The sequence below is a fragment of the Labeo rohita genome, chromosome 2 (assembly GCF_022985175.1).
Source record: "Labeo rohita strain BAU-BD-2019 chromosome 2, IGBB_LRoh.1.0, whole genome shotgun sequence".
In the NCBI taxonomy this organism is placed as follows: Eukaryota; Metazoa; Chordata; class Actinopteri; order Cypriniformes; family Cyprinidae; genus Labeo; species Labeo rohita.
This window is the reverse complement of record NC_066870.1, coordinates 19,013,335-19,034,044: the sequence shown is the minus strand read 5'-3', so window position 1 is coordinate 19,034,044 and position 20,710 is coordinate 19,013,335. Positions and strand designations below refer to the sequence as shown.

Here is a 20,710-nt window from a genome sequence, read left to right as displayed (position 1 = left end):
AGCCCCAGTAAGGACATAGATGAAATAGTCCATGTGACATCAGTGGTTCAACCGTAATTTTATAACGCTATGAGAATACTTTTTGTGTGCAAAGAAAACAAAAATAACAACTTTATTCAACAATTTCTTTTCTTTGTGCACACAAAGAAGCACAGATGTCACATGGACTATTTTAACAATGTCCTTACTACCTTTTCGGTTGCGTTGCTGTCTTTGCAGGAAGAGAAAGCTCTTGGATTTCATTAAAACATAGTCTTAGTTTGTGTTTTAAAGATGAACGAAGGCCTTATGGGTATGGAACGACATGAGGGTGAGTAATTAATGAGTGAATTTTCATTTTTGGGTGAACTATCCCTTTAAATACACATTGGGCGTCACCTAAGTCTGACGATGTATACGCAGAGGTCAGCTGTAGTCTGATTAATGTGTATAATAAAGACAAAGCTGAGCTAGTCTCATTATTTAGGTCAGCCAGCTTGAGTTCGACAAAATGGATTTCAGTCAAACCACAGGGTTTGCATGACATTTTAAAAAGACAAAACTATTAAAGTGCACATCAGTGTCTTAAATAAAATTAGTGTTCATTTAAACCTGGCAGGAAAAAGACATTAGAAAATCAATTTGATACAGACCGACTTCAGTAGCACATGTGACTAGCCAGCGAACCATCTCCCGCCGCCTCCAGTTGAGTGTGGAGAGAGTCATCCTCATCACCTGCAGAGAAATGTCATATTGCATTAGATACACAAAAGATGCAGGATAGTGTACTGGAACAAATACATACAGTGTACATAAAAACACTGAAAATGACTAAAAATAAGAACCAGACAATAAAAGGTTTAAATTGAAATGATATTTTACAATATTACTGTATCTTTACTGTATTAAATAAATGCAGCCTTGGTGAATATAATAAACTTCTGTCAAAAGCATATTTCTAAAAAGCCCAAAAAAGGTTTATATGCAGAGAAACACAGGAAAATGGGGCCAAAATCTGTGTGGGTCACTACCCTACGCGATCACAACATGCATAGTTGGTGCAGGAACAAAATTAACCACATAAGGATCAATTTAGATTTACCTGAAGGCCGAGCTCCAGCGCTACATTGAGCAGTGTGATGTCAGGAGGGTTATCTGCAGGAGTAGCGATCTTAAAGGCATCCTGGGCCAGTTTGAAGATGAGGGAAGAGGAGTGGATGTGCTTCTGAATGGCCTCCAAAACAGTCCGCAATCTCAACATGTCACCTAAGACAAAACACAGACTTCTCTTAGCTAAACACTGGCACAGCACATTAAAGTTTGTTTAAAGTGAACCTCACATGTGACCCGCTGTGAGCGATCTCACTCACCCTTAGCAGCAGTAAGCATGGTGGAGGCTAATTCGCACTGCTGAGACTCCAGGTGGCCCAGTGTGAACCAGCGTGGGTATCTGCTGGGCACTATGGAGATGCCATGGTGAGGGTGTCCTACATCACCTGAGGGAGCCGTGGACTCCAGTACTGGAAGCCTGCGGCGAACATAATTATTCAGGATTAGTCACACATATAAGACTCTATAAGCTTTTTTTCCATTCATTTTCTGTTGCTTCTGTTTTCTACAGCCAAAGTAGAAAAGCAGAATACTGTGTGCTACGTCCATACACTGGCTCTGGTTTCCACTAGCTCTGTCTGATGGCAAGTGATTAGAAATAGCGCTCTACGCTCTGCTACTCTTGTCTGAGTGAACATATTAGACCACACTAGCTTAGACTCACAGAAGGTGCGCAGAGGGAGCTGTGCTATTGATTGTGTATTAGTGAGGACTGTGATGAGCTAGACTCGGATAATGATGCCTCAGTGCAGATATACAGTAATAAGGTCCCACAGAGGCTTTATATGGAGTCAGAGAGCATAACTTGCACATCACGTGGAGATTCAGTGTAATGTGAGGAAATGTGTTTAATAACTAAAGGTGAAAACAATGCATTTTGAATGAACATGAAAAACATGACAAAGAAAAGAACATCCAACATTCTTTTGCAAGTTGCCACATGATGGTGTGACTTATAAATGCAAATTTTCTTTCCAGTTTTGAAGTAAACTACTTTTGAAAGTAGTACTGTTTAGGTTAGTAAGGGTTTTATTTTTTTTATTTTTTTCAGCAATGATACACTAAATTGCTCAGAACTGACACTTTTCAACATTAATGATAATAATAAGAGCAGCAAATCAGCATATGTGACCTTGGACAGCATAAGGGTCATAAGGGTCTTTTTTTTGATGTATACATCTGAAAGCTGAATAAATGAGCTTTCCATTTATGTATGATTTGTTAGGATAGGACAATTATTTGAAAACCTATATTAAACAAAAAAATATATATATAAAAAAATAAATAAAAAAAAAAAAAAAAAAAAAAAAAAAATACTAAGAAAAATCAACCTTTAAAGTTGTCCAAATGAAGTTCTTAGCAATGCATATTACTAACCAAGAATTAAGTTAATATATTTAAGGTAGGAAATTTACAAAATATCTTCATGGAACATGATCTTTACTTAACATCCTAATGATTTTTGGCATAAAAGAAAAATCGATAATTTTGACCCATAAAATGTATTTTTGGCTACTGCTACAAATATACCCTTGCTATTTAAGTTGGGTTTTGTGGTCCAGGATGACATATTAGAATGACATCTAAAAGATGACATGACACTGAACACTGGAGAAATGGCTGCTGAAAATTCAGCTTTGAAATTACAAATTATATTTTAAAACTTATTAAAATAAAAAAAACAGTTATTTAAGATTTGTAATAATATTTCACAACTACAATGTTTAACTATTTTTTTAGTCAAACAAATACAAACTTGGTGAGCATAAAACTCTTTAAAACATTACAAAAGGACTCATCCCATTTTTTTTTCCATTTTTTTCTTTTAAGTAAAAAAAAAAATAAACTACAGAATTTACCTACAGCCAGAAACGACATTTGCTACTTGCTAGTAAGTTGCAGGTATATTAGGGGGAGACACTTTTTAACATTGATGATAATAATTATAAGAGCAGCAAATCAGCATATTAGAATGATTTCTAAAAGACCATGTGACACTGAACACTGGAATAATGGCTGTTTAAAATTCAGCTTTAATATCACAGGAATAAATTACATTTTTTACAATAATACTATTTAACTGTATTTTTAATCAAACAAATACAGCCTTGTTGAGCATAAGAGTCTTTAAATCCATTTTTAAAAAAAGATTGAGAAAAAAAAGGAAGTTGGGGCATTACAAAGGGCTCATACCATTTTTTAAAAGGAAAAACAAATAATAAACTACATAACTTATTTATGCCACAGCCAAAACCACATTTGCTACCTGCGAGTAAGTTAAAGGTGTTTTAGGGGGAGGGGCATTGTCATCCTAGAAAACATTTGATTGGACGTCAGCACAGTACAAGATGAGTCAGCAATAGTTTTGGTCTGTTTTCCCACGTATGAAACACTGTACATTTTGTGAAAAATGAGCTAAAAATGAATTTTAGAAACATTTATTTTTTGTTTTTTTTGACAGTGTAGAGCTGACAGGAAGCAAAGTGGGAGCAGAGAGAGAGGGGGGCGGGATCGGAAAAGGTCCCGCTATCGGCGCAGACTACATTTAGGATTTCAAAGGGTTAGAGTTCACCCAAAAATGAAAATTCTGTCATTCATTATTCACCCTCATGCTATTCCAAACCCTTCACTCATCTTCGGAACACAATTTAAGATATTTATAACAAAGGTCTTACAGGTTTGGAACGACATGAGGGTGAGTAATTAATGACAGAATTTTCATTTTTGGGTGAACTATCCCTTTAACATGTACAGACATCAAAGCTAATACACATGGAGAGAATGGAGAGAAAGAGTCTTACCTCATTGCACGAAGGCCTAGTTTGTACGCCAGGTCGGTGTCATGCGGCAGGAGGGCGGTGAAGAGATACTTGGCGAACGTGTGCATGGGAACGCTCTCTCTGTGGATGACCTCCCCCAGACCACTGAAGGGACCACCTGGACATATGGAGAAGGGCACATCAGAATTGCACTGTCCATAATATCAGATTGCAGCGTTGAGTCAGGCTTGATGGACAGGAGGCTGGTGAGTCAGTGAGGGCACGCAAAGCAAGTGAGAGAGAGAAATCTGAGTGGAGCGTATCGCTGGGACGGCTGGGGAGGACGATGAGAAGGCAAACAGGCGGCAAGGCCTCATGGGCTTTGACAGAGTCTGTCCTCCCTAGTAGCAGCGCAGATGTCTGCTCTAAGGTTACACCGCGTGTCAGTGGGAGGCTCAGATGCAGGGTGGCCTGTTTTGGGGAAGGGAGTTGGGGACACTGCAGAGGCCAGCCTGCAGATCTTTTTACAGGCATAGCGCTCCCTCTCTCACACACACACTCACATACATCCAGGCTAGAGTTGGGGAGGAGGAAAAGATAAAAGTAGACAGAGATCCACATGGGGGAAAAAGGTTGTGGGAAAAGCAAAAGAACAGAAAGGGGAGGAAACAGCTCCACACAGGGAGGATAGTGCCTACGGGGTGATGACAAGAGCAAAAGGTTGAAAAGTAAACGTGATATTGAGAACAAAGAGTTTGTACCTTCTAAAAGGAGGATGGCTTGTTTGCGGAGTGTCTGCACCAATACGTCATCCAGCTCCATCTCTTGCAGCTTGGCCACAATCTGCTCCTCGTTCCGGCACACCTTGTCCTGGGCATACAGGCCCTCGGGCATTAGCCGCTGCTGCCCCATACCCATTAGCGCCACCTCTAGCGCCAGCGCCAGGTACGACTCCCCTCCATCTGGGCATCCCCACACCGGCACATGCTGGTACACTGGAGGCTTGGGCTCACCGGAATCTATTAGGACACAACACTTTGTCAATGGGTTTTGTCAATGTCAATTTACAGCTTGCAGAAAATGTTCTTTTTGCAGAGAAAAAGCAGTAAAGAAGTTTTAGAAAATATAAAAATGCGAAGCTAAAAACGAGGCAAGTACATGCACTACCAGTCAAAAGTTTTTGATTTTTAGATTTTAGAAGATTTTTAATGCTTTTTTTATTTATTTTATTTTAAAGAAGCCTCTTCTGCTCACCAAGCCTGCATTTATTTGATCTAAAGTACAGAAAAAAAAAAAAAAAACAAAACAGTAATTGTGCAATTGTGATTATTGTGAAATATTTTTTATTATTTAAAATAACTGTTTTCTATTTGAATACATTTTAAAATGCAATTTATTCCTGTGATTTCAAAGCTGATTTTTTAACATCATTACTCCAGTCTTCTAATATGCTTTTGATATGCTTCTAATATGCTTTAGCATGCTGATTTTAAGAAATATATTAATATTATTATTATTATTATTATTATTATTATTCAATATTTAAAACAGTTGAGTACATTTTTTCAGGATTTTTTTGATGAATAGAAAGATCAAACATCTACAAGCATTTATCTGAAATTAAAAGCTTTTGTAACATTATACACTGTACTTGCTTGGAGTCAGTAATAATAATAATAATAATAATAATAATAATAATAATAATATTATATATATATATATATATATATATATATATATATATATATATTTTTTTTTTTTTTTTTTTTTTTTCAGAATATTAGAATGATTTTTAATGAATGAATTTTTAATGAATTTTAAAAATTCAGCTTTGAAATCACAGGAATAAATCACATTGTAAAATATATTCAAATTTAAAACAGTTATTTTAAATAGTAAAATTATTTAAATGTTACTGCTTTTGCTGTACTTTGGATCAAATAAATATACACTACAGTTCAAAAGTTTCAGCACGGTGCGACTTTTAAAATGTTAGTCTCTTATGCTCACTAAGGCTGCATTTATCTGAACAAATGTACAGTAAAACTGTAATATTGTGAAGTATTACTACATAAAATGATTATTTTCATACAGTTTAAAATATAGATGGCAAAGCTGAATTTTCAGTTTTCAGCATCACACAATCCTTCAAAAATCATTCTAATATGATCTGGAGGTCAAGGAACATTTCTTATCAGTAATTAATATTGTTGATACTTTTTTCATGATTCTTCAAATGAATAGATGGTTCAAAAGAACACAATATATTTATTTTTTTTTGTTACAATTTAAGTCTTCACCCTTGCTAAATAAAGTATTTCTTTCAAAAAAAACAAAACAAAACAAAACAAAACAAAAAAAAATCCCTTACTGACCCCAAACTTACGTATAACATGTATAAACACCACAGACTAAGTCATCTGTATCAATGTCTAAGGATATCTACATGGAAACTGAGGAAAAACACCATCTGTTTGCTAAGAATTTAGACCCTCATCACCAGCTCACTTAAATCCCCCTAGCAAATTTATCCTGTTGGCCTGTTTGTACAGTGGGCAACGGACAGGGATCAATGGGTTCACCACCATGCTACACTGGAAAATAACATCTCTACTGGTTCATCAGAAAACAAAAAAATGCACAAAAAACAATTTAACCAAGTTATGGTGTCCTTTCCAGAGATTTGGTTTACAGTAATCCGCCTGAGTTGTAAAGCAAAGAAGTTAGAGAAAGCATTGTTTTGGCTTTCCACACTGCTGCTGCCGCCGCTACAGCTGCTGTTGCTGGTCCTGCTAAGCTAAGATCCTGACCTTCGGACATGCTGATTGGATAAAACCAAGAGTCCGCCCCCATCCCAGCACATGCCAGATGTTTCCAACTGTGCAACAGAGTCAAACAAAGAGCTATGCTCTCTAGCACACACACAAACATACAGTGTAACGCACAACAGGCGCACACACAAGCCAACACGACCGCTACAGCGCCGTGGCCAAAAGGGGAGCGCTACGACGGGACAGGCGCACAGATATGCACAAACTCTTCCAAGTCACAGTACCATTTGCCAGTATTATTCAGGCACACAATGCCTCTCTGTGGGTTCCTCACTACAGGAATACAATGGCCGACACTTTCCATTGGCCTGAGCTGGGAGGGATGTATGGAATGCAAATGCTGATTGATTTTATACGTTTTACACCACTGAGTGGGCAGAATGACCTTTCTGATACAATAGCACCCCTTAACACTGCTCAGAAAAGGAGGGCAATTGTAAAGAGCGAGGAGATGGGGCTCCAGCAGACTGAATGAAGCTCTCAAAGACACAGGCCAGTTGCTGAGCGAGGAACCGAATAATGCCCAAGGCGTCTCGGAGAGTCGTAAAAGGACAGAAGCCCAATGACAGCCTATAATTGTGTACCTCCGGTATCCATGGTATTGTCATCCTCCACTCGACACGTCTCTGTGAGGGTAGCGAAAAGGCAGCCAATGGGGTCGAGGGGGTGGCCCACCCAGCCCTCCAGATTGGTGGTGTTGGTCATTCCCCTCTGCAGCAGCTCTGAGAAAACAACGGGAGATATTTACTTGTATTAAACGCTCAAGCACACAATTACAGTGTATAAAATTCCCTGAGAAAACTGAAAGTCCTGCAGTACAAACATTAAATCTTCCGATGTCTACAAACTGGGGTAAGGTCGTATGTTATCCAAAGCAGAACAATGTGTGTTACCTTTCTTTTGATGCTTGTATATGTCTAACTGCCGTTGCTGTTGGAGCCGGAGGGTGTTGATTATGGCAACAGCCAGACGCAAGGCTTCTCTAGGATAACCATGGGAACGCAGAGCATCCACCCTGGCGCATGCTGTAGGCACGTGATCTGGAACAAGTCACATGACACAATATAAACATGACGGGGCTCCTCTCAGATGGGACGGTTTCAATTTCAGACTAAATTCTAATGGAAACTGCTGGATCATGCACAAGTCAAAACAGACAGATAACTACACACAGCAGGAAAGGTCAAAGCCACTAGAGGGCAAGTCAAAAAAGCATAATGGCTAAAGCTAACACTTCCGTTTTGGCAGTATGTGGGAAAGGAGACCAGAGGCCGTTTTTTTACTACACTGAATACAAAGCATTTTTAAGGAAACAGCTTATCATTTAATGAACCGACAGCGTATCTGCTAACCTTCAATATGTTTTACACCAAACAATACTTTTGGATTGAACTATTTTTAGAGTTTACCACAAAAAAAGTGCTGTTTTATAAGAGAAGTCACAGACGTCCAAAGTGGGACGCTTACGTCACTTCTCATTTATTCCTATGGTATCCGTAAATGGCGACTGACTGTCGTACAACTCTGATTGAAATTCAATGACGTTAAGGCTGTGATGTGATTGGTTATTAAGGGACACATGATCCAAGTTAGCCATTACACTTTCTCCAGCACTAAGTAATACAGACCCTCTCATCTCCCTATAGTAAGACAATCTCTGGGAAGGGTCTTACTGAAAGCCACATTCCCTCTTAGACTTGAAGGGATAGTTCACCCAAAAATGAAAGGAAAAAAAAAAAATTGACCTTTGTTTATCTACACAAATTAAGCTATTTCTGATGAAATCCCAACTACCAATCCGCAACTACCACATCCAAGGCCCAAAAAGGTAGTAAGGACATTGATAAAATAGTCCATTTGACATCAGTGGTTCAACCGTAATGTTATGAAGCTACAACAATACTTTTTGTGCACAAAGAAAACAAAAATAATGACTTTAGAACCTGTAGAACCCGGATGTATTAGCGTCTACGCCAACAATAACACTGTTTATTTTAAGTGCATACTGCAGGTACGTCATCTGTTGATATAAACGTTCAAGCACAGGTTGATTCTAAATGGCTGTCAATGTTTTATTGTTTATTACTATCTCTGCCATTATTGTTATGGTGTGAACTTCCCTATTCTATAGAAATAGAGTGATTATTAAAACTTCACAGTGGTGTGAACATGCCTTTATTATTCAAAAACTCCCTACTGGCTGCTCTGAACTGAATCAACATGGACAAACAGAACCTGAAATGGCTGAAAAGTATGTAAATGCATACCCAGCCACAGTGGCAGGCCCTGGGGGTTGAAGAGCAGGCTCTCTCCCTCTCTCTGGTAGGCCGGGGACATGTAGAAGTCACTACTGATAATTCTCTGCAAATGACTATCCTGCCAGTGCAGGTCACAAGCCTCCATTGCTCTCGTGAACACAGTTCTTCTAGGCCGGGCCAGTGAGTCTACGCCGAGTAAAACATAGTTATGTGAGCAACAGACATTGAGATAAGTGGATAATTTCAGGTTTGGAGCAAGTGAACGGAGGCTTACCCTGAGCCAGGTTGCTCTGTGGCAGAGCGTTGGTGATGTTGGGCAGCTCGCTGCCGTAATTGCCGTCCTCTAGAGGGCAGATGTCCATGTCTCCCCATTTCTTCAGCTGTCTCAGCCAGCCGCTCTTCTCTTCGCTTTTACAGTGCGGGTTCAGCACGATACACACCCACAACGCACCTGCAAACCCACAGTGCACAAACCTTTTTAGAAACTCAAGTGTGAGCGAGACAGAAACTAAAAAGGTAAAATGAGCATAAAAAGAATAAAGGAGATATTGAATTTTAGGTTGCCTATTTTTATACACTTTTTAACCGGTCTTAAACGCAGCTTTTGATTCGCTCCTAAATGTGAAAAAGCAGCCCATTTAATAGATGAGCCTCTAGTGCATCAACGTCAAAAACTGGCACTGGGGAGCATATGAAATTTGGCAGGTGTAGGGTTGTCTGGTGGGCTTGTGTAACTGGCGATGCCTTTTTGTATCTAGGTAACAGATGGCTGGCCTGCGTCTTTTTCCATTGCTGTCATGTACATGCAGCCCTGATTGGCCAAACTGCTGAGCTCCGGCCAATCAGAGTAGCTGTCAACTAAAACACTGAACTGTCTTGCACATTTATTAGACGCTCCGGTCACAGTGATGCGCCTGCTCTTGTGAAATCAGAATGCGTGGTCAACCTGGCATGTGCGCCTTGTTTACAGCTACAACCGTTTCGAAGGAAAAGGAAGCCAGAGACGCAGCTCTCAAATGAGCCTCTTCAGGATGTGCTCTCATCAACCTCTTTAAATGGCCCGATCAATAGAAGGCAGCTTTAAAGCTCATTGATCCTGGCCCTTTCATGCCATCCCGATAGAGGTGGGCGGCCGGTCCTCTGCATGTGCCGCAGACTAAGTCAGTCGTACGCTGATCCAGTTGCCTTGACTGAACTGCTGCAGGTCAGACGGTGCCATGCACGAATGTGCTTAAGGCTAAGAATATTGAACCAACGAGCAGAAGAGTAAGTACTAATGATTAAGGTTCAGGTTTGTAGAACTACAGAAGAGGGATGATATGTCAGTGTTCAAATACGAATGCTTAGAAAAATGTGATTTAGCCTAGTAGGACATGTTCCTGGGTCACCATGTGATCTGCATCCTATCAAACAGCCATAGGCCAAACCTTCTAACCAACCCCTGAAATCTCTGATTGCTTGATAACAATGTTGTTACAGGACAAACAAGCATGATGACTTAGAAACGTGCCCTACAGGTTAAGAAGATAAACTCACCTAGCTCATCCCAGAGTTGCCTGCATTTGTCAGTCATGCCTGTGCCCTGCTGTCGCCACAGAGATAGGCGCGGGTCCGCCATGAACTGCTCCGTGATGAGCGTAAGCATCCGCGCCCCGTTTGAGTCACGCATCCTCAGCATTTCCCTCACCTGCACAAAAATCCTGGTTTAACCTCATGCATCAAATAGAAGACTGACACGCACCTGTATCTCACACAAATCAGCATCATATTTTGAAGAACAAAGCAAGTAATTAGTGCATAAAGCATCTTATGTAAGTGTTTTAGCTGAAAGGACTACGAGATCAGAATGCTTATGCATGTGTTTGAGCACTATATTCAACATCAATAATCAAAGGCTGTAGTGCAGTCCTTCAAATCTTCAGATAGCAGACAGGTAAAGCAATGAACTGTGCTGGCTATTGAAAATAAGAGGCAGCTTGACATTTAATTAAAATACATTGATTTAAATGGGCCTCCTAGGATTTCATGGGCCCATAATTCACCATAATAGCACATTTCGCACTGAGCATTTCACACACACACACACAAAAAGCGAGAGCGTCTCACCTTGGCAAACATGGAGTTGAGCTGCTTGCCTGAGCCATAGTATCCTCCCTGAGAGAGGAACTGCTTGACCTGTTCCCTCACTTGCTCCTCGTCCAGGTGCCAGCAGTTCTCATCATCAATACTGGCCCCTGCTGTGGGATCCGGGGCCCCTGGGAGAGAAATACAGCCGGTTAACTTTGGATACTTTCAGCAATAACATATATCATTTATCGGTGGAAAAACAGAGCTTGGGTTACAAGCTTATGCAATTCAACAATAGCCAGAAAAAATCTGCTTGTACACATTAACACTTTGAAAAACAGCACTTCCTGAGCCTGCTTACTCTAAACCACAGGCGAAATCAATAATATCACTTCCTTTTGGCAGAATACCCATATTTTTTTTTTTACCATTACATACTGAGGTGAGTCAAATCATAGCTATCAAGGCTTGATTCTTAAAAGATTGCTTTCCACTGCGATTTGCAAAAGGAAAAAAGGAAAGAAAAGCCAAATGCATTAGAGGCAATCACTTTATCTGAGGAAGGTCTTACTGTATTTCCAATATGTCGATGCACTTTAGGTTTACAACCCCCCCATTCCAGAACAAAACACATCAGCACATTCAGCCCTATTGAATTCCACTTAAAGACACCATGAAGCTGCTTCATATACAGACTGCATCGAGAGCTGATCTGCCTATTGGCCCCCTTTGGGTGCCCCTGCGGGTATTAAACATATATAAACGCTATATATGGAAGCGGAATGCTTGATTCTGCATTGCTTGCACGTTTCCCTGTCCTTGGCATGTGTTATATGATAAGAAGATCCATCTTGAGTTAGAGATTAGCTCTTAAAAGGCTTGGGTGGACTTAGGGGAGCAATAACAACTTACATACACTAGATTATCATCAGTGTGTGACATAAGCACTGGTGTTATATACTATGAGCGTATAGGATATCTATGGAGCCAGCTGTGCTGGATGTAAAGTGCTTTGAAATAAGAGCGCTTGTTGTAATGCGTTAGATTGCGGTAGACTGTAACCCTGTTCAGCATAATAGTAAATTATTAGTGTACTTAATGGCTTTATAATGGCTGCAATGGGCTGGTGAGGTGCAAACTGCTATAAACAGAAGGTGCTGTGTGTCCTTGTATAAGCAGGACTCTGGTGTAGGTGTCCTTTTGTACTTTTGATCCAACATCTTGGCAGGTTAACACATTCTGCGCATTCCGGATTCACTGATTAAACATTGATAAGGGGTTTCTGCCTGACCCCTTCATTCCTATTTTAAACAAGGTCAGAGTTCAAGAGGATGGACTTCCTGGTTTCAGAGGTTCCTTGGATAAACCACCAGGAAGAGGTGGAATTTATTTTTGCACAGTGTGTTGAATAAAGCTTTTGAAAGAGTGTAAACTCAATAGAAAGGTATTTTAATCATGTGACTCTTCGTTTACGCTGCTCACCGTGTACTTGGTTGATCTCAGAGTTGGAGGACAGGATTTCATCTGCCAGTTTTTGGGCGGTGGGCAGCACTTCCGTGTGGTGGGCTGTGATAAGGTACTGCACCAGCTTTTGCAGCTGGTCTCTGTTCATCTGGAAAAGTGTCTCTGAGATGGGCAGCCGCAGTTTGACTTGCTCGGGTTTGCGGATGCGGTATAAGGACAGCGCCACCACGTGCGCGCAATAGAAGATGTCTCGGTTGCCACAGCCGCACGTTACTGATGTGATCTTACAGCGGTCGAAGCTGATGGCCACCTTGTGTGTCGTCTCTGGCTCGGATTGCGTTGCCGGCTCCGTGACTGTGCCGCTGAGGTGAAAACCTGCATTGGAAGAGAGAGAGAAGAAAAATTAAACAATGACATTTGAAGTACTTTGACAAGCGTAAATGGATCTGGACGTTGTAAGTCAAGATTGTTAACCAGGAATCCATCTGATTGTTTGACTGTACAAGAGACTAGTTTGGTAGCTAGTGGTTACCAAACCACAAGATATGCGAGATGCTATCCAATTGCAGTGCTATCTCCAAATCCTAGTAGATCATGCTACAGTACAGCACTATAGGAAATTGGCTGCGGGAGGCCCTTAAACCATCATTTTACTCAAAATCCCCTCCAAAAATCTTGAAAAAGCCTTTTTGAAGACATCAGATGACTGCAATTAATATTAAACATACAAAGATGTTGCTCTGGTTTCAGTTTCTGCAATGTACCAAAAGAAATTAAAGCACGAAGAAAGACTGTATGCATGTCTTTGTGGCCAATAGGAGGGCTCATTCTTCACTTTGACTTTTAAATTATTAATGATGGAAGCCAAAGGAAGGGGGTTGGGGGATTAGAATTACTGTATCGCTCTAAAGCATTGCAATAGAGCCGTTCATCACAATGCACAGGAAGCTACATGGGTTCAGAGATCATTTGAATCTATGTAGGTTTACAAGTGACAGATTCAGGATCCCATGTATCCTTGCAGAGTCAACAGCTGAGATGATTCAGGGAACAGGCTGTCGACAGGAACAAGCAGGGCGAGTCTCATTTGTTACCACCCCATATGCCCACAAATGGGTCCAGATGATGAATAAAGCCTCCGTGACCAGAACAAACTGCACCAGAGCAAGGAGGTGTCTTTACATGTGCCCACATATATATTATATACACACACACACATGTGCGGGGAAACAGACAACCGCACACATCACAATTAATTCTAGGGTTCGGCTGGTGCGACAGGGGTGCCTAATAAGCATGAGCAAAGCCGGCTGTTCCCTTGCCAAATCCCACAAAAGGCTTTTCCAGACGAGTTCTTCTGAGAAGTCGGCCCCCTCCTCAGCCCCGAGATTTTGGAGAAAAGAAATCCGACGTCCAATTTACTGCCAAACCCTTTCAGGCACAGCCAACACAACAGAGCCATCTGATTAAGGGGAGTTTATGGTGATGTCTGTTTTCATTTTGATAAAAGACAGAAAAGGAGAGGGAGTGCCCCTATGTGTTGCAAATTACTTTTGGCACAATGCGGAGTTCAAAGTGAATTTGGTTAGAGAGACAAATGTCCACAGGAGTGTGTAAGAAGGGAGTGCATTTATAAGGTTCATTTTTCTTTTGAGGACTATGGCGAGAATGATCAAACCGTGCGCTTTCGTTGGGCCGCAACTGACATTTCTTTATGAAGCTAGCGCAGCTCTTTTGCAGAACATGACTTATGGAAAGGTTTTATGACCTGTTTTTTTTGGGGGCAAAAACTTCAAACGTGCTAGGCCCAATGTATGTTTGCAAGGCAAACAATGGCTCATCTTGCACGCCACAACGTATGCAAAGACTGAATTGTTTTACATTTTGAAAATGCCCCAAGCAATGAGGGTGCCTTCATGTGAACCTTTGCATTATCAGATTATGCATTATCTTGGCCTATAAAAACTACAGCTGAGACTAAACAGGCCTGAATTTGAACTAGCTATCGTTGTCAGTTTTGCTTGATCTTTTCAACAGCCGAGTCGCATTAGTCACATGAAGGACACATCCCACCCAGTATCAAATGGAGCCGAGCGAGACTCCCTACAATGATAATGTTTAACCGTAATGGTGGCTGAAATAAGTACATTTCCCAGCTGCTTTTAAGAGGAGTCATTCTGCTGGCCCTGTGCTGTCCGAGTCCACTCCTCCTTTGTGTCATCCTTTATCAGATACCGGTTTTGCAGAGGGATGACTTGAGGCTTTTATGTTCAGAGTAAGAGAGAGAAACGGTACAAATAATCACACTTGTCCACTGAAATTGAATGCATTTAGGTGTTTAAAGATCCACTGAAGTGTCTTGAAACATGTGGTGACGTCATTTAAACTGAAACAGGAAAACAGGGCAGGACATATCGAGCAGCCCCACCCTCTTTTTTAAAATAGCCAATAGCGTTTCAGTCTGCTTAGGCCAGAGCCCTTGAGCTCGGTGAAGCCGCATTTAGACACAGTCTAAATGATATCCCCTAGATTCAATATGAAACTCTTACTAAAACAAAATAGTGATTATAATCATGTTGAGGCTGTGCAATTTTAAAAATGTTTAAAATATGCAGATTCGTGTATATTATCCACTCCGTGCGATCGCGTCTCTGGACCGAAGCCAAAGTTCGGAGCAGACCGCGTGCGCTGCCGCTGTTCTCTTAACACAATGCAAAACCGAAAGCATATTTACACTGTTTGAATCATTCCCTATCGCCTCTATTGTGCACTACATGCCATTCACTGTACAGAAAATACTAATTTTGATTTCATGGGGACTTTAAATATTGTACTAGTACCAATAATGACAATAGCCTCAGTAAGCACAGCTATCACAAAATGTGCTGATCAGTGACAGTGGATTTTTGAGCGACGCGTGTTAGGATCAGCCATGACGGTTGTCCATGACGTGATCCGTCGGTGAGGTTACGAAAGAGCAGATGAGCCCATAGGCTCATGTGACAGGGGTTGCATTGGAGAGAGCACGCATCTGCTACTGATGGACATGAAGAGCCCTCCTTGTCTTTTTATTCTCTCTCTCATATCGCTATCCCCCCCGCCCCCCAACCCTCTCCACCAGGGCTTTTGTTGCTCAGATGCAGCACTGAATGCTGCTCCACCATGCTCTCCACAACTGCTCTTTTCAGGCTAACCTCCATCATGGTGTGAGCATAGATGGGACCCTCCCCCCCCCACCTTCAGAGGCTTTTCGATCATTTTATACCTGGGTGAGAGGAAGGGGGACGGGTGAGAGAAAGATGAACTGTGCTGGGAAATGGAGCGAGGATGGATGTCATAAGCAGATGGAGTGCTGTCAGTCAAAATGAGCCATGCAACGTCATCCAGAAGAAAATAATGACACTGCTGTAGTTAATATCAGTCATTCTGACCACACAAAGAAACTCTTGAGCGTGCCTGTTGTGTCCGCACCAGGCACAACAGATGATTTCGTCATTTTGCAGAGGCCTGGTAAGCTGTACACAAGTTTTAAAATCTATTCACACCAAGAACGATAATTATATTAGTGTCGTTACCAACGCACAGTAACAATCTGTTCATTATTAGTGTGTGGTGCAGCTGTGTCGTTTGCTGCTTTAACTGTTTTCTGTTTCAGGTGGATTCTGATTGGCTGTCAACGTTCCTCTGGAGTGTATTTTGCTATTCGCATAGAACTGAAATGATTATTATAATTTTGTATTAAAGTGATAATTCACCCAAAACTGAAAATTATGTCAATAACTTCTCACTCCCATGTCGTTCCAAAACCATAAGACCTTTGTTTATCTTCAGAACAAAAATTAAGATATTTTTAATTAAATCCAAGAGTATTCAGCATCAGGGTTGCCAGGTTTTCACAAAACCCGCCCAATTGCTACCCAAAACTAGCCCAATCAAGTTTCGAAGGGGGTCCACCGGTAAAAATCACATTCTCGGGGGTAAAATATACTCCTTTTGGAGTGGTTCCCCTTGTAAAATATGCATTCCAGGGGATAAATATCCCATTTTTGGGGCTTCAATCTTTGGAGATGAAAAACATCCCCAACACAACTGACACGTTCAAGACACAGAAAGGCTGTAAGGGCTGACACGGAAGAGAAGACATTGTTGAATAAAGTCATTATTTTTGTTTTCTTTGCACACAAAAAGTATTCTCATAGCTTCATAAATTTAAGGTTGAACAACTAATTATACATGGACTATTTTAACAATGTCCTTACTACCTTTCCGGGGCTTAAACGTGTTGGTTGCACTGCTGTCCATGCAGGGTCAGAAAGCTCTCGGGTTTCATCAAAAAAAATCTTAATTTGTGTTTCAAAGATGAACAAAGGTCTTGTGGGGCTGGAAAGAAATAGCAATACAGGAATAGCATAAAAAACAATGACAAACAATAAACTCTTAGTAATGTGAACTTTAAACTGCCAGCAAAGGAAACTAGGTGAGTGACAAAAGTAGAAGAAACTAGAACGTCAAACCAAACTCCAACGGCTGAAAAGTGCTAAAAACAGATGTGCTTCCTTTCCTCATTCAAACAAAAACCTTCAAAAGTAACTTCAAATGGTTGTTCTTACACATTTAGTCCATAAAACAGAGTTTGGGTGAAGTACGCAAGTAGCGTATCTCTGGGGAAGGAACATTGCCCTCCGTGTCACCGTCCATATGACAGGAGACTGTTTTCTCTCAGGGAACTACCCCTCTTGGGTCGACTCTAATCGCGGCGCCAAGCTTCGTGGCATCATCGCGACACAACAGAGTCAGCCGGCCACGTTACGAATCTCTGTGTATGTGTAACAGTCATAATTAATCCGCTGGCGATGCCTGCTAATGCACGCTCATCCAGCCTGGGCTTTCGGAGTCATTTTAGCCACTGAGCTCCAATGGCCATCTGTTGGGGAGGGAGGCGTATAGGGGGAGCTCACATCGCTACGATGGCCACTGATCAGGGAACAGGAGAGGAGTACCCCTCTTTCATTCATTTACTCATAGCCTCACTCTATCCGCGCCATCTGCCACCCCTCGGACACGCCCACTCGAGAGTCTTTCGGCCAATCATGGCCGAGTCCCCACACACTCTTAAACCATTAACCTCTAATCAGCCGTGGAGGCCAAACGGGGTCCCGTACGGCAGGCACCGGGCCAACGCCGCATGCACTAGAGCCAACCCCCCCTCCCGCTCTTTCCCTCCCCTCCTCTCCATCTTCCATCTGTCCCAGCAGCAATATGGTTAACACCGCATCAGCATCCTAACTCCCCCACCCATATATCTCCACACAACAGACATGCATATGCACAGGCACACACATTCAGAGCATGCACAGGGGCTTCTATCTGGCCTGATAAAGGCTTGATTGATTCATTTGTGATGTCCCTCAAACAGCAGCCCCCCGAGTCATTTGTCACGATCACACATAATTGATTTCTGATCCAGCGAATTGTGAACCTCGAGAAAGAGGCGCGCGGGGCTCAATCAGCGGCCCTTTCAGCGGGCTAGCGCCGAGCAGCAGGTCTGACGTCCATGGAAATAGCAGATAAGACCCGGAGAGGAGTATGTGGTCTCCATTAGACCGAGCCGTGCGCATTGTGCGCGAATTGAAGGGGGGAAATTAAAGCTGGGCTAATCATACAGCGCCGGGTAGTTCAAAACCAACAATTTAGCATCTGATGCAAACTAGCCCCGGCTGAAGAGCCTTTATTCTCGGATAATTCACCCGGCGAAGGCTGAAAACAAGCCGGAGAGGCGGATGAATTTGAAGGCGAACGGGGCGAAAAGGAGGAGATGAATCGCACTTTTGGACAGGCCGTAAGCACAACCAGATGTCCTGCTTGAGATAAAAGCAGATGCACTTGAAGTGAAACCGTGCAGTGTGGAAAGAGAGGCGGGGGATATCCTTTCATTGTTATTTCTGTTCAAGGTTTTCTTCTATTGCATCTAAAAAAGCGAGCTGAATATGCATACGTTTCCATTCGCCTGCTCAATAGGGAAAGCATGCTTCTCCAAAACAGTGGAGCGCACGAGATTGTAATTCTTGAGCCGTTCTTGTCTATAAAAGAAAGCAAATATGCCTCGCAAACACATGACGCACAAAAGAACGACGCTCAAACGAGTCGCTGCGTTTTCTTTTGCTGGATAGATTGAAATGATGATCAAACAATGCCTGTCTCATGCAAAACAAGCCGTGTTATTAAACTACAGTCAGTATCAAGCCACTGTGCATGAAAAGAAAGCAGTTTTGGTATTGTTTTGTGGGCAGTCTGCATGCATAAGACAATCTGACAGCTAGGAAAGGTCACCGGCCTGCACATTCCCTGATCACTGATGGATTGTTTGTGAACAGCCAACCACCATCAGCCCTTGCGCATCAGCATGTGCCCTCCAAGACTTTCCGCAGCACTCTGGCCTTTTACCGCTCATTTCCCTAAATGCAGACTTGGTTGTGTTTAATATGCGAACATGTACAAACCATCTGCTGGCCTGCAATTGACAAGCAGCAGTCTGCAGGACACAATGGCTCTTTTGAGCTCTGCTCACACTAGAAGCATAGCCTGCACTGATAGATAATACTGTAAGAAGCTTATATTTCATGACTCATCCATTCAAAACCAAAAAAAATCCCCAATCAATACTAGAAATGGAAAGAAAACCGATTGACCGAGGAAACGGCTTTGCACGTAACTCATGCGGGCCTCAAAGCGTCAAGTCTCTGTTCTGCTCTCCCACGGCATTCCATCTTAAACCGTTTCCTACGAGGAGGTATGACTTCAGTTTGCCCTGCAGCTGTAAAACCAGTATCAGATAAAAGACGGAAAAAAAAAAAAACTTCTGAGGACCAATAAGCTCACATCTGTTGTGTGCTTTGTGTTTTCATCTACAAGGTAAGAAAATGTCAATATGTACTCTGGGCTTGTCCCAGCAGCAATACCTCGCCTGCATTTCCTTCCTCTCCTGCTGCCTTCTAAACTAAACTATTCTTCCTCTCTCATATAAAGTAGGGATGCACTGATATATCAGTGACTGAAAAAAAAATGAAGAAATCTTTAACATCCAATAACAGAACTTGCAAAACCATTTCATATTTGTGTTTCCTAGTTGTACAAGTCCCTGCACTCTGAAGCAACCACTCTCTTGGTTTAGCGTATTAATAAAGAATGTTTTCCCATGTGGTGCCATTTAGTGAACATCTAATGTAATACATGAGAAGATTGTCTCTCATTTGAGAAGACAGAGAATCTGTTGCTAAACAACCTGCTAACCTTCTTTAAAAAACTACTTATTCTTAACAAAACTTATAGTGTTTTTATTAGTCAAAACTCATTTATTATATCAATTTGAGTTAATAAAAAAAATTAAACAATATTTTTTAAATAAACTGTTGGAGTGTAGATGCTATTTGTAAGGCTGCCAAATACTAACAGAATTTAATTATTCCAAACAAAGATTAAAGTCAGTTTCAGCCACAAATTTTGGTTTCAGCCAAGAATTTTCATTTCAATGTCCTGCTAATAAACAGGCCTTAATTGGGCTGAGAAAACCAAACCATAATATATTTAGAGTTTTCCATTATTCATTGTTAAAACACCACATCCAATCAGCCCCTCCTTACAATTTCCTGCAGAAAATACTCATCAAACCAAGCTAAGCATATGGACAAGGACAAAAAACAAGGGAGGGGGAATGCAAACACAAAGGAATCATTCCCAACAAGCCCTTGCAGCTTAGCTTTTGCATGCATTACGGTGATGAGACCCTGAAGGTGTGCACAGCTAAGGAATCAGCTGAGGCAGCAATGGCGGCATCTCTAATTACAATCGCTCCTCCTCCAACTATCCCCTCCGCCTTCTCCTTAAACTCCCCATTGTCTGTAGCCTCCCTCCCTCTGTCTCTCTCAGGAGTGCCTTTTGAGCTGGCATGCACCCGTTAGCCCTTCGCTGTGTTCCCCTCAGCACTCTTAATCTGGCCCTGACCTGCTTTATTCCCCCTGCACCGGCTGCCCACTGGGCCTCTGATTCACAGGCCCCCTTTGTTGTCGACGGGTCTGTCTAGGCCTCAGGCTGGGGCCTGGCCTGCCATTGTTGCCCACAAAGAGCCAGCAGCGGTTAGCAGGCGTCAGCTTGGAAGCAGGGTCCTGTGCGACCACCGCTGCTGGGAGATCGCCGGCCCAGACGGAGAGGAGAGGAGGAGGACAGGAACGGACAGATAGGAGAT

General features: G+C 41.9%; 1 protein-coding gene across 1 annotated transcript in view; it reads right to left on the bottom strand.

Annotated features, from left to right (window-relative positions):
• Positions 1 to 20,710, bottom strand: part of zswim5 (zinc finger, SWIM-type containing 5) — a 43,571-nt gene that overhangs the window by 4,529 nt on the left and 18,332 nt on the right. The window contains exons 2-13 of the mRNA XM_051128516.1: positions 12,487 to 12,843; positions 11,044 to 11,192; positions 10,474 to 10,624; positions 9,212 to 9,388; positions 8,947 to 9,123; positions 7,573 to 7,719; positions 7,264 to 7,401; positions 4,610 to 4,867; positions 3,891 to 4,026; positions 1,350 to 1,507; positions 1,082 to 1,245; positions 633 to 714 (exon numbers count right to left, since the gene is read on the bottom strand). Of these exons, the coding sequence (XP_050984473.1) occupies positions 633 to 714; positions 1,082 to 1,245; positions 1,350 to 1,507; positions 3,891 to 4,026; positions 4,610 to 4,867; positions 7,264 to 7,401; positions 7,573 to 7,719; positions 8,947 to 9,123; positions 9,212 to 9,388; positions 10,474 to 10,624; positions 11,044 to 11,192; positions 12,487 to 12,843 (2,094 nt within the window). The remainder of the gene's footprint in view (positions 1 to 632; positions 715 to 1,081; positions 1,246 to 1,349; positions 1,508 to 3,890; positions 4,027 to 4,609; positions 4,868 to 7,263; positions 7,402 to 7,572; positions 7,720 to 8,946; positions 9,124 to 9,211; positions 9,389 to 10,473; positions 10,625 to 11,043; positions 11,193 to 12,486; positions 12,844 to 20,710) is intronic.